The sequence below is a fragment of the Macaca nemestrina genome, chromosome 4 (assembly GCF_043159975.1).
Source record: "Macaca nemestrina isolate mMacNem1 chromosome 4, mMacNem.hap1, whole genome shotgun sequence".
In the NCBI taxonomy this organism is placed as follows: Eukaryota; Metazoa; Chordata; class Mammalia; order Primates; family Cercopithecidae; genus Macaca; species Macaca nemestrina.
The window spans coordinates 53,894,735-53,907,970 of record NC_092128.1 but is presented as its reverse complement, the minus strand read 5'-3'; the positions used below and the strand labels follow the sequence as shown (position 1 = coordinate 53,907,970).

General features: G+C 43.6%; 1 protein-coding gene across 4 annotated transcripts in view; it reads right to left on the bottom strand.

The window, feature by feature from the left end:
* LOC105475333 (SRSF protein kinase 2) overlaps window positions 1-9,383 on the bottom strand; it is a 296,256-nt gene extending 286,873 nt beyond the window's left edge. For 3 of the 4 annotated variants that reach the window (XM_071094728.1, XM_011730505.3, XM_011730507.3), the window contains exon 1: window positions 9,171-9,382. Coding sequence is in view for 2 of the 4 variants with exons in the window: in XM_011730507.3 (XP_011728809.1) it covers window positions 9,171-9,241 (71 nt within the window). In the remaining 2 variants the exon portion in view is untranslated. Of the gene's footprint in view, window positions 1-9,170 lie in introns of all 4 variants that reach the window. The other variant, XM_011730501.3, reaches the window with a different exon arrangement.
* Between the last annotated feature and the right edge of the window lie 3,853 nt (window positions 9,384-13,236).

Here is a 13,236-nt window from a genome sequence, read left to right as displayed (position 1 = left end):
CCTCCTTGGTCACACAACTGTATCTTCAACTGACAAGGTGGCTTACTCTAAGGATGGTAAAACAGACAGTACAGGAAAAGCTGCTTGGATTTTGAAGAGCCTTTAACTTTTTGTATTCAAAAATATCAAACCTTTATAGAAAAGTTACAAGAAAAATATAATTCACAGCCAAATTAACCCATATTCACCAATTTTTAACATTCTGCCACATTTGCTATGTGTCTGTGTGTATGGTTTATTTTGCTGAATCATTTGAGTTTTTGTAGACACTGTTACCCTTTATCCGTAAATATTTCGGTAAATATCTACTAGGAACAAAGATAATCTCCCATGTAATCAGAATTCCATGATCACTCCAAGAAACTTTCATGCTAATACAATGTAATCATCTGTAACATACAGGCCATATATATTCAATTTTGCAAAATATCTAAGTAATATCCCTTTTCTTTTTTTCCCAATTAGTCTACCATTAAGGATCATCTGTGGCGTTTAATTGTCATGTCTTTTTAAACACCTTTAGAATCATTCTTGGTTTTGGTTTTCTTTTTATTTATTGATTTATTTATTTAGAGATGGAGTCTCACTCCATCATCCAGGCTGGAGTGCAGTGGCGCAATCTCAGCTCACTGCAACCTCAGCCTCCCAGGTCTAAGCAATTCTCCTGCCTCAGCCTCCCGAGTAGCTGGGATTACAGGCATACAGCACCACATCTAGTTAATTTTTGTATTTTCTTTTTTTAGTAGAGACAGGGTTTCACCCTATTGGCCAGGCTGGTCTCGAACTCCTGACCTCAGGTCATTCACCCACCTCAGCCTCCCAAAGTGCTAGGATTATAGGCCTGAGCCTTGACACCCAGCCCTTTTTTTTGTGTTGTTTTGTTTTCTTGTTTATAACATTGACTTTTTTGAGGAATCCAATTCCACAATTTTGCAGAATGTTCCTTGTTTTGGATTTGTCTGTTTCCCTGTGATTAGATTCAAATTAAATAATTTTGTTGGGTATACTATAGGTGATGTTGTATTCATCTTAGTGCTTCAAAATATGATGTCAGTTTGTTCCATTACTGGTGATGTTACAGTTAATTATTTCTCCAAGATACAGGTAACTTTTCCCTCTGTATTTAAGAAGTCTGTGTAAAAAATGAGCAAAGGATTTGAATGGACATTTCTCCAAACACATACAAATGGGCCGGGCGTGGTGGCTCAAGCCTGTAATCCCAGCACTTTGGGAGGCCGAGACGGGCGGATCACGAGGTCAGGAGATCTAGACCATCCTGGCTAACACAGTGAAACCCCGCGTCTACTAAAAAATACAAAAAACTAGCCGGGCGAGGTGGCGGGCGCCTGTAGTCCCAGCTACACGGGAGGCTGAGGCAGGAGAATGGCGTAAACCCGGGAGGCGGAGCTTGCAGTGAGCCAAGATCCGGCCACTGCACTCCAGCCTGGGCGACAGAGCGAGACTCCGTCTCAAAAAAAAAAAAAAAAAAAAAGACATACAAATGACCAAACTAGCATGTGAAAAGAGAATCAACATCATTAGTTGTTAGGAAAATACAAAGCAAAACCATAATGAGTTACTACATCACACCTACTAGGATGACTATAAAATTAATTAATTAATAAATTTATTTATTTATTTATTTATTTATTTATTTTGAGACACAGTTTTGCTCTTGTTGCCCAGGCTAGAGTGCAATGGCACGATCTTGGCTCACCACAACCTCTGCCTCCCAGGTTCAAGCGATTCTCCTGCCTCAGCCTTCCCAGTAGCTGGGATTACAGGCATGTGCTACTGTGCCTGGCTAATTTTGTGTTTCTAGTAGAGATGGGGTTTCTCCATGTTGGTCAGGCTGGTATCGAACTCCCGACCTCAGGTGATCCACCTTCCTCAGCCTTCCAAAGTGCTGGGATTACAGGTGTGAGCCACTGGGCCCAGCTAAAAAATTTTTTAGTGGAAAATAAGGCCAGCTGTGATGTCTCACAAGTGTAATCTCAGCATTTTGGGAGGCTGAGGCTGGAGGATCATCTGAGTCCAGGAGTTGGCGGCTGCAGTGAACTATGATCACACCACTGCACTCCAGCCTGGGCAATAGAGTGAGACCCCATCTCAAAAAATAATGTTAATGGGAAAAAAAATGTTAGTGGGGATTTTGGAACCCTCATATGTTGGAAACATTGAAACCCTCCTGCATTTCTGGTGGGAATGTAAAATGGTGCAGTTATTATGGAAACAGTCTGTTGGCTTCTCAGAAAACTAATTATAGAATTAACAGCAATTCCACTCCTAGGTATATATGCACAAAGACTGAAAACAGATACTCAAACAAATCTTTGTACATGAGTGTTCATAGCAGCACTATCACAACAGCCAAAAGGTGGAAACAACCTAAATGGTCATCCATAAATGAATGGATAAACAAATTGTGGTATATACATGCACTGAAATATTTTTTGGCCTTAAAATTATTTAGTACTGACACATGCTACAATGTGGATGAACATCAAAAACATTATGCTAAATAAAAGCAGCCAGACACAAAATGTCACATATTGTATGATTCCATTTATATGAGATACCCAGAATAGGCAAATCTACAGAAAGCAGATTGGTGGTTGCCAGGAGTTGGGGGGTGGGAGAAGGAGGGAGCAACTGCTTAATGGGTACCAAGTTTTATTTTGGTGTGATGAAAATGTTTTGGTGCTAGATAGAGGTGGTGGTGGCACAACATTGCTAATGTACTAAAAGCCACTGAATTGTTCTCTCTAAAGTGGTTTCTTTCATCTAAGGTGAATTTCACTTCAAAACAAAACAACAAAGTTACTTGTGTGGGGTGATACTTTGAAACTGTGTGAATATCTCTTTCCTGACAATATCTCAATGGGTTGGCATCCATTGATGATTCTTGCCTAAATCAACTATTACCACACTGGTTGTAGAACAGTGATTTTATAATCCTATCATTCCATCTATGTTAAGTGACACATTCTTTTTTTTTTTTTTTTTTTTGAGATGGGGGTCTTGCTCTGTTGCCCAGGCTGGCGTGCAGTGGTGTGATCTCAGCTCACTGTAACCTCCACCTCCCAGGTTCGAGTGATTTTCCCACCTCAGCCTCCCAAGTAGCTGGGACTACAGGCGCACGCCATTTGTATTTTTAGTAGACACGGGTTTTCACCGTGTTGGCCAGGCTAGTCTCAAACTCTTGGCCTCAAGTGATCCACCCGCCTCTGCCTCCCTAAGTGCTGGGATTACAGGTGTGAACCACTACACCCACCCTTAAGTGACATTCTTTTTTTCTTTTTTTTTTTTGAAACAGGGTCTTGGTCCATCACCCAGGCTGGAGTGCAGTGGTGTCATCTCCGCTCACTGCAACCTCTCCCTCCCAGGTTCAAACAATTCTCCTGCCTCAGCCTCTCAAGTAGCTGGGACTACAGGGACACCAGCACACCTGGCCAATTTTTTTTTTTTTTTTTTTTTTTGGCAGCGGGGGGAAAGGAAGTCTTGCTCTGTCGCCCAGGCTGGAGTGCAGTGGCACGATCTTGGCTCAATGCAACCTCTGCCTTCCAGGTTCAAGTGATTCTCCTGCCTCAGCATCCCAAGTAACTGGGATTACAGGCACCCACCACCACTCCCGGCTAATTTTTTTTGTGTTTTTAGTAGAGACTGGGTTTCATCATGTTGGCCAGGCTGGTCTCAAACTCCTGACCTCAAGTGATGTGCCCGCCTCAGCCTCCCAAAGTGCTGGGATTGCAGGCTTGAGCCACCACGTCCGGCCTAATTTTTGTATTTTTAGTGGAGATGGGGTTTCACCATGTTGGCCAGGCTGGTCTCAAACTCCTGACCTCAGGTAATCCGCCCACCTTGGCCTCCCAAAGTGCTGGGATTACAGGCATGCAACACCGCGTAAGGAGGAGCTTTTATTTCTCCCTCTGGCTTTTTTTTTTTTTTTTTTTTTTTTTGCCCCCTCCTGCTTCTCTGCATTTTTTCTTTCTTTCTTTGTTTCTTTCTCTTTGTTTCTGGCTTGTTTTTTGTTTTTGGTATCAATATTGACAAAAATTACTGTCACTATTTTTTCTGTTGTTTTTAGAGGACAGGGTCTCACTCTATGGACATGAGCCACCATACTTGGCCTTTTTATTATTTTTTAAAAGGCTTTATTGAGATATAACTAACATATATACAATTCAGCCATTTTAAAATATAGAATTCAATGGTTTTTAGTATGTTCACAGCGTTGTGCAACCACTACCACAATCTAACTTTAAAACATTTCTGCGGCAGATGTGGTTGCTCTCATTTATAATTCCAGCACTTTGAGAGGCTAAAGTAGGAGGATCACTTGAGCCCAGGAGTTCAAGGTTAGGGAGGTTATAGTGAGCTATGATCACGCTGCTGCACTCCAACCTGAGCAACAGAGCAAGACACTGTCTCAAAAAAAAAAATTGTCCCCCCCACAAAAAGAACTCCATACGTATTAGCAGTCACTCCCCATTTCCTCCAACTTTCCCCTGCACTAAGCCTAGGCAGCCACTAATGTACTTCCTGTATCTATAGGCTTGCCTGTTCTGGACAGTTCATGTGAATGGAATCATACAATATGTGGCCTTTGGTGGCCAGCATCTTTCACTTAGCCTAACATTAAAACCCATTTCTACTATTTAATTTCTACATGACCTTGGGCAAGTTACTTAATTACAACATCTGGAAAGTGATAACAGCATGTACTAATATTAGTCTTCATAGGTTAGTTTGATAATCAAATAAGATAAATCTCCAGTAACAGTAATTCTTAACAACAGTTGGGAGATACATTGCCAATCTGTTGAATTTTTGCATTCAATTTTCAACAAATACTTATCAAATACCTATTATATAGCAAGCGTTATTGTAGACACTGATTCTATAGCAGTGAACAAAGCACACAAAAGTGTCCCTGCCCTCATGGATCTTACGTTCTACTGCCAGAAAACAGAAAATAAACAAAATAAATATGTGAAATATATATTATGTTTACTAGATGGTTATCATTTTTATTTAAAAAAAAAAAAAAAGCTGGGCACGGTGGTTCACGCCTGTAATCCCAGCACTTTGGGAGGTCATGAGATTGGGAGATCGAGACCATCCTGGCCAACAAGGTGAAACCCCGTCTCTACTAAAAATACAAAAATTAGCTGGGTGTGGCAGCACATGCCTGTAATCCCAGCTACTCAGGAGGCTGAGGGAGGAGAATCGCTTGAACCTAGGAGGCTGAGGTTGCTTTGAGCCGAGATCTTGCCACTGCCCTCCAGCCTGGGTGACAGAGCGAGACTCCATCTCAAAAAACAAAAACAAAAAAAAACCCAAAGTGACTGGATGGAGTGGTTCATACCTGTAACCCTAGCACTTTGAAAGTCCGAAGCAAGAGGATTGTTTGAGCCCAGGAGTTCAAGACTAGCCTGGGGAACATAGTGAGACCCCCACCTCTATAAACTAAAAAATAAATTTTAGAAAAGCCTGAAAGCAAAAAAAATCAACAACCTGTTGGGAATATGGTTCAGGAGGCCTCCCAAGAAGGTAACACTGAATTAAAGAACTTAAAGCTAGCGGGGCACAGTGGCTCACGCCTGTAATCCCAGCACTTTGGGAGGCCAAGGCGGGCGAATTACCTGAGGTCAGGAGTTCCAGACCAGCCTGGACAACATGGTGAAACCCCATCTCTACTAAAAATACAAAAATTAGCGGGGTGTGGTGGTGCACCCCTGTAATCCCAGCTACTCAGGAGGCTGAGGTGGGAGAATTGCTTGAACCTGGGAGGCAGAGGTTGCAGTGAGCCAAGATTGCGCCACTGCACACTCCAGCCTGGGCGACAGAGCAAGATTCTGTATCACACAAAAAAAAACAAAAGAACTTAAAGCTACCTTGCCAGTCCTTTTTACTTCTATAAATTAGAAGAAAACTATCTTTGCAAACCAGATATTTATGAATTGCTTTGAATTTATTGAATTAAAGTATACCAAATTAATCATCAATTAACTTTACACATACTATAGTGATGCTTTTTTAAAAACTATTTTTATTTATTTATTTTTTTGAGACAGAGTTTCACTCTTGTTGCTCAGGCTGGAGTGCAATAACATGATCTCGGCTCACTGCAACCTCCGCCTCCCAGATTCAAGCGATTCTCCTGCCTCAGCCATCCAAGTAGCTGGGATTACAGGCATGCACCACCACGCCTAGCTAATTTTGTATTTTTAGTAGAGACAGGGTTTATCCATGTTGGACAGGCTCGATCTCACAATCTCATGTGATCCACCTGCCTCAGCCTTTCAAAGTGTTGGGATTACAAGCATAAGCCACCGCGCCTGGCTAGTAGCTTTTAGAAAGAATGGTAAGTGGGGCACAGAGGCGCTCGCTGTCCTGTCAGCTTCAGTCCAGCAGTTTGACTCCAGTAGTTGAGTCCAGCCTGAACAATGAGACCATACATCTTAAAAAGATAAATTAAATGATAAATGATAGCCAGGTGTGGTGGCTCATACCTGTAATCCCAGCACTTTGGAAGGCCAAGGCGAGCAGACCACGATGTCAGGAGATGGAGACCATCCTGGCTAACATGGTGAAATCTCATCTCTACTAAAAATACAAAAAATTAGCCGGGCGTGGTGGCAGGTGCCTGTAGTCCCAGCTACTACAGAGGCTGAGGCAGGAGAATGGTGTGAACCTGGGAGGCAGAGCTTGCAGTGAGCTGAGATTGTGCCACTGCATTCCAGCCTGGGCAACAAAGTGACACTCTGTCTTGAAAGAAAGAAAGGGGAGAGAGAGAGAGAGAGAGAGAGAGAGAGAGAGAGAGAGAGAGAGAGAGAGAGAGAGAGAGAGACAGGAAGGAAGGAAGGAAGGGAGGAAGGAAGGAAGGAAGGAAGGAAGGAAGGAAGGAAGGAAGGAAGGAAGGAAGGAAGGAAAGGAAAGGAAGAGAATTATAAGCCTAGTCTCTGTTGACTTTGAAATTAAGTATTTCTTCAGAAATGTATCACAATTTGGAGTGACTTTTTTTAAAATTTTTTTTTAGTGGATGCTTGTTAAAATTATTATTATTTTTACTTATTTTGTTTCTTTGAGATGGAGTTTCCTTCTTGTTGCCCAGGCTGGAGTGCAATGGCACGATCTCAGCTTACTACAACTTTCACCTCCCAGGTACAAGCAATTCTCCTGCCTCAGCCTCCAGAGTAGCTGGGACTACAGGTGCGTGCCACCACACCCAGCTAATTTTTGTATTTTTAGTAGAGACGTGGTTTCACCATGTTGGCCAGGATGGTCTCGCTGTCTTGACATAGTGATCCACCTGCCTCGGCCTACCAAAGTGCTGGGATTATAGGCATGAGCCACCACACCCGGCCTAGAGTGACATTTTAAAGTAATTCTTTTTTTTTTTTTTGAAGACTGAGTCTCGTGCTATGGCCCAGGCTGGAGTACAGTGGCACCATCTGAGCTCACTGCAACCTCTGCCTCATGGGTTCAGGAGATTCTCTTGCCTCAGCCTTCCGAGTAGCTGGGATTACAGGTGCCTATCACCATGACCTGCTAAATTATTTTTGTATTTTTAGTAGAGATGGGGTTTCACCATGTTGGCCAGGCTGTTCTTGAACTCCTGACATCAAGTGACTCACTCGCCTCTACCTCCCAAAGTCCTGGGATTACAGGTGTGAGCCATTGCGCCCAACTGGTTTTAAAGGAATTTTTAAGAGAAATAATGTAATGAGGATGATTTAAACTTTTTTATTCCACCATATTTATTATTGCATAAATCAAATGAGTTATGCAAATATTATAATTAATAAGGGGAAGTATTAAATATTTATAAAACTGGATATATTTTGGTCTCCATAGCAGTCCAAAAGAAGTGAAAAAGGCAGTAATATGTATTTTTCCCCAAACTGTTACAATGAAACTCAAAATGTCCACATAATATTAATTTTTCCCAAATGTAATAGAAAATGAAAAGAATGTTGTAAAATCAATTGGATTATGATACTTGTAAGTGGACCCACTAAATCATGTTGCATCTTCAAAGGTATATTTAATATGTCATAGAATTGGAAAAAGACGAGAAGTCATACCATCTATCTTGGGCCTTTAATGGATGAAAACCCAGCCTCCTTTTTTTTTTTTGAGACGGAATTTCACTCTTGTAGCTCAAGCTCACTGGAAACTCCACCTCCCGGATTCGAGTGATTCTCCTGCCTCAGCCTCCTGAGTAGCTGGGATTATAGTCATATGCCACCATGCCCAACTAATTTTGTATTTTCAGTAGAAACAAAATTTCACCATGTTGGCCAGGCTGGTCCAAGCCTCCTTTTAAAAGCACCTCCAAGGCTTTTAAATTCTTTTTTTCTTTTCTTTTTTTTTTTTTTGAGACAGAGTCTCACTCTGTCACCCAGGCAGGAGTACAGTGGCGCCATCTCGGCTCACTGCAAGCTCCGCCTCCCGGGTTCACGCCATTCTCCTGCCTCAGCCTCCCGAGTAGCTGGGACTACAGGCGCCCGCCACCATGCCCAGCTAATTTTTTGTATTTTTTTTGGTAGAGATGGGGTTTCACCGTGATAGCCAGGATGGTCTCGATCTCCTGACCTTGTGATCCGCCTGCCTCAGCCTCCCAAAGTGCTGGGATTACAGGCGTGAGCCATTGCGCCCAGCCTTAAATTCTTTAAAGTTTGTTTATATCTAATCTGCCCATTCAATTATAAACCTGTCTTTTGTTGCTTCACTACAGTGTACTCAGTGGCAATAGCACCATCATAATAGAGAACCCCGAAGAGAGTGGCAGAGCCAGACTACCAGAGTTCAAGGGCTAGTTCTGCCATTATTTACCTGGGTCAGCTTGAGCAAGTTAGTCTCTCTGTGCCTTAATTGCCTGATCTGCAAAATGTAGATAGTAATATTACCTACCCTGTAAATCCGTTGTGAGGATTTAATGAGTTAGTTCCCATAAAATACTTGGAGAAGTACCTAAGCATATCTGTTTGAAGGATTAAATGACTTAGTTCACATGAAACACTTAGAGAAGTATCTAAGCATTCAATAAATATTAGCTGATCATATATATGTGCCATGTTAAGCAATGTATTATTTATCTATTGCTGTATAACAAATTTCTCCCAGATTCAGTAGCTTAAGAAAATAAACATTTCACAACTCACAGTTGTTGTGGTCCAGCAATTTGGGAGCAGTTTAGCTGGTGAGTCAAGATGTCACTTGGGGCTGCAGTCATCTGAAGGCTTGACGGAGGCTGAAAGACCTGTTCCCAAGATAATTCACTTGCATGGCTGTTGCAGAGGCGTCATTTCCTCACTGCATGGACCCCTTCATAGGACTGCTTGAGTGTCTGGCTTCCCCCAGAGTGAATGATCCAAGAGATAACAAGGGAGAAACTTCAATGCCTTTTATGACCTACCCTCAGAAGTCACAATCCATCATTTCTGCCACATTCTAATCACCAGAAATAAGTATAGCACATGCTTAAAGGAGAGGAATTAAGTCCACTTCTGGAAGGGAGGATTATCAAAGAATGCTGGACATATTTTAAAATCACCACAAGGGGTCATTCCTTCTTTCCTTTAAATGCCTCTGATTTCAAGTGAGAATCCTTGGAGGCTCTTATTCTGCTATTTATTTAAGCAGCAGATATCAAAGGGAATTTTCAGTTCAACATTCAGACAAAAGAAAAAGGAACAGGGACTGGATTGTCTAGAGAAAATCACCAATAGTGACAAGTTTGTTATAAATAAAACAGTATATGAGACTCTTACATAAGCCAGTTCAAAAATAATGCCTAAAGATTTATCTGGGGCTGTATTAAAATTTAGAATATCATCTAATATGCCAGCACATAATCAAATAGATTAGAAGATCGGGCCATAATCTGTTCTAAGTTTAACACCCTGGGCTCCATTTCTTCCAAGTCTTAGAACACGGATATAGCTATGATATAATACTCATTTCTCAAATGCTTGAGCTCTCTGAGTATAAGAATTTGCTTTTGGCCGGGCGCGGTGGCTCAAGCCTGTAATCCCAGCACTTTGGGAGGCCGAGACGGGCGGATCACAAGGTCAGGAGATCGAGACCATCCTGGCTAACATGGTGAAACCCCGTCTCTACTAAAAATACAAAAAACTAGCCGGGCGAGGTGGCGGGCGCCTGTAGTCCCAGCTACTCCGGAGGCTGAGGCAGGAGAATGGCATGAACCCGGGAGGCGGAGCTTGCAGTGAGCTGAGACCCGGCCACTGCACTCCAGCCTGGGCGACAGAGTGAGACTCCGTCTCAAAAAAAAAAAAAAAAAAAAAAAAAGAATTTGCTTTCTGGCCAGGTACAGTGGCTCATGCCTGTAATTCCAGCACTTTGGGAAGCCGAGGTGGGCAGATCACGAGGTCAGGAGATCGAGACCATCCTGGCGAACACGGTGAAACTCCGTCTCTACTAAGCAAAATACAAAGAATTAGCTGGGTGTGGTGGCAGGTGCCTGCAGTCCCAGCTACTCCGGAGGCTGAGGCAGGAGAATGGGCTTGAACCCAGGAGGCAGAGCTTGCAGTGAGCCGAGATCTTGCCACTGCTTTCTAGCCTAGGAGACAGAGTGAGACTCTGTCTCCAAAAAAAAAAAAAAGAATTTGCTTTTGCTTTCCATTTTATTGTAACTAATGAAATACATTCAATGTAAAAAAAAAAAAAATTGTTTTCTTTTGAGACCCACTGTTGCCCAGGCTGGAGTGTAGTGGTGCCATCTCAGCTCACTGCAACCTCCGCCTCCCCCAGCACTTTGGTGAGGCCCAGGCAGGCAGATCACTTGAGATCAGAAGTTTGAGACCAGCCTGGCCAACATGGCAAAACCGCATCTCTACTAAAAATACAAAAATTAGCCAGGCATGGTGGCAGGCACCTGTAATCCCAACTACTCAGGAAGCTTGAGACAGGAGAATCACTTGAACCGGGAGGTGGAGGTTGTGGTGAGCTGAGATAGCGCCACTGCACTCCAGCCTGGGCAACAGAGTGAGACTCCATCTCAAAAAATTAAAAAAAAAAAAAAAAAAAAAATAGGTTGGGCACGGTGGCTCACATCTGTAATCCCAGCACTTTGGGAGGCCGAGGCGGGCAGATCACCTGAGGCCAGAAGTTCGAGACCTGCCTGGCCAACACGGCGAAAACCCGTCTCTACTAAAAATACAAAAATTAGCTGGGCACAGTGGCGCATCTGTAATCCTAGCTACTCGGGATGCTGAGGCAGGAGAATTGCTTGAATTCGGGAGGTGGAGGTGAGATGGTGCCATTGCACTCCAACTTGGACAACAAGAGTGACACTCTAGGCCGGGCGCGGTGGCTCAAGCCTGTAATCCCAACACTTTGGGAGGCCGAGACGGGCAGATCACGAGGTCAGGAGATCGAGACCATCCTGGCTAACACGGTGAAACCCCGTCTCTATTAAGAAATACAAAAAACTAGCCGGGCGAGGTGGCAGGCGCCTGTAGTCCCAGCTACTCGGGAGGCTGAGGCCGGAGAATGGCGTAAACCCGGGAGGCGGAGCTTGCAGTGAGCTGAGATCCAGCCACTGCACTCCAGCCTGGGTGACAGAGCGAGACTCCGTCTCAAAAAAAAAAAAAAAAAAAAAAAAAAAAAAGAGTGACACTCTGTCTCAAAAAAAAAAAAGACAATTGCATATTACCAGTATCCCAAAAGTCCCCCTCCTCTCTCCTCAGTCACTGCCCCTACCAAGATAGCCTCTATTCTAACTCCTAACCCCACAGATTCAGCTGCCTGCTTTTAAATTTTATGGAAATGGAACCCTACACTAATTACTCTTGTATCTGGCTTGTTTTTTTTCAACGTTTTGTTTGTGAACCTCACCCATGTGTTGTCTGTACAATCTTCTCATTGTTTTATAGTATTTCATTGTATGAATATGCCATATTTTTAAAATATCTTCACATCATTTATTAAACTACTGTCTCAGCCCCAAACCCACCGTTCTATTATCAGCTTTGTGAGAGGGGAGTTGTAGCTACGTTTGTTTGTTTGTTGTTTTGTTTTGTTTTGTTTTATTTTTGAGACAGTTCTGCTCTCATCGCCCAGGCTGGAGTGCAGTGGCCACATCTTGGCTCACTGCAACTTCCACCTCCTGGTTTCAAGCTATTCTCCTGCCTCGGCCTCCCGAGTAGCTGAAATTACAGGCGTGCACCATCACGCCCAGCTAATTTTTGTATTTTTAGTAGAGACGGGATTTCTTTCTTTTTTCTTTTTCTTTTTTTTTTTTTGAGTCTTGTCCTGTCGCCCAGGCTGGAGTGCAGTGGCGCAATCTCAGGTCACTGCAAGCTCCGCCTCCCGGGTTCACCCCATCCTCCTGCCTCAGCCTCCCGAGTAGCTGGATCTACAGGCGCCTGTCACCACGTCTGGCTAATTTTTTTGTATTTTTAGTAGAGACGGGGTTCCACTGTGTTACCCAGGATGGTTTCAATCTCCTGACCTCGTGATCCACCCGCCTCGGCCTCCGCGCCACATTTGTAATGGAGGAAATGTGACCTTATTTCTCCTTTGCCAGTGTGCTGCGCCATTAATTCTGCCAGCTGGGGGGCACTAGAGGGAGACTGGAAGCCTGGAGAAGAGGGAAGGGAGCAGGTGCTGGCCTTTTGGTCACCGTCATTTCAGCACGGGCCCTTTATCACAGGGACAGCAATGGTTCCAGTCCCAGGTTTCATGGAGCTCCTCAAATCAGTCTTATTGTATTCCCCTAGAAATAACAGCGACTCCTGGGAGTACTCCCTCTTGACACATCTGGGTCCCAGCTCCCTCCTCTAAGCTTCTGAGGTCTGATGACCCCTACTGCTAACTGTATTTCCCAGCCCCAGAGATGGGTGCTGATTCCTGATTTATTACGGTGTTACTTCAGTATCCCCTTTACTTAGTTCTCTAATACCTGTTCAAACAAACAATTCCTTACATTAATTTTTTTATTATAAAATAATTGGTCCAGCTGGGCGTGGTGGCTCATGCCTGTAATCCCAGCATTTTGGGAAACCGAGGTGGGCAGATTGAGACCATCCTGGCTAACACGGTGAAACCCCATTTCTACTAAAAATACAAAAAATTAGCTGGGCATGGTGACACGCCCCTGTAGTCCCAGCTACTCAGGAGGCTGAGGAAGGAGAATCGCTTGAACCCGAGAGGCGGAGGTTGCAGTGAGCCGAGATCGTGCCATCGCACTCCAACCTGGGCGACAGA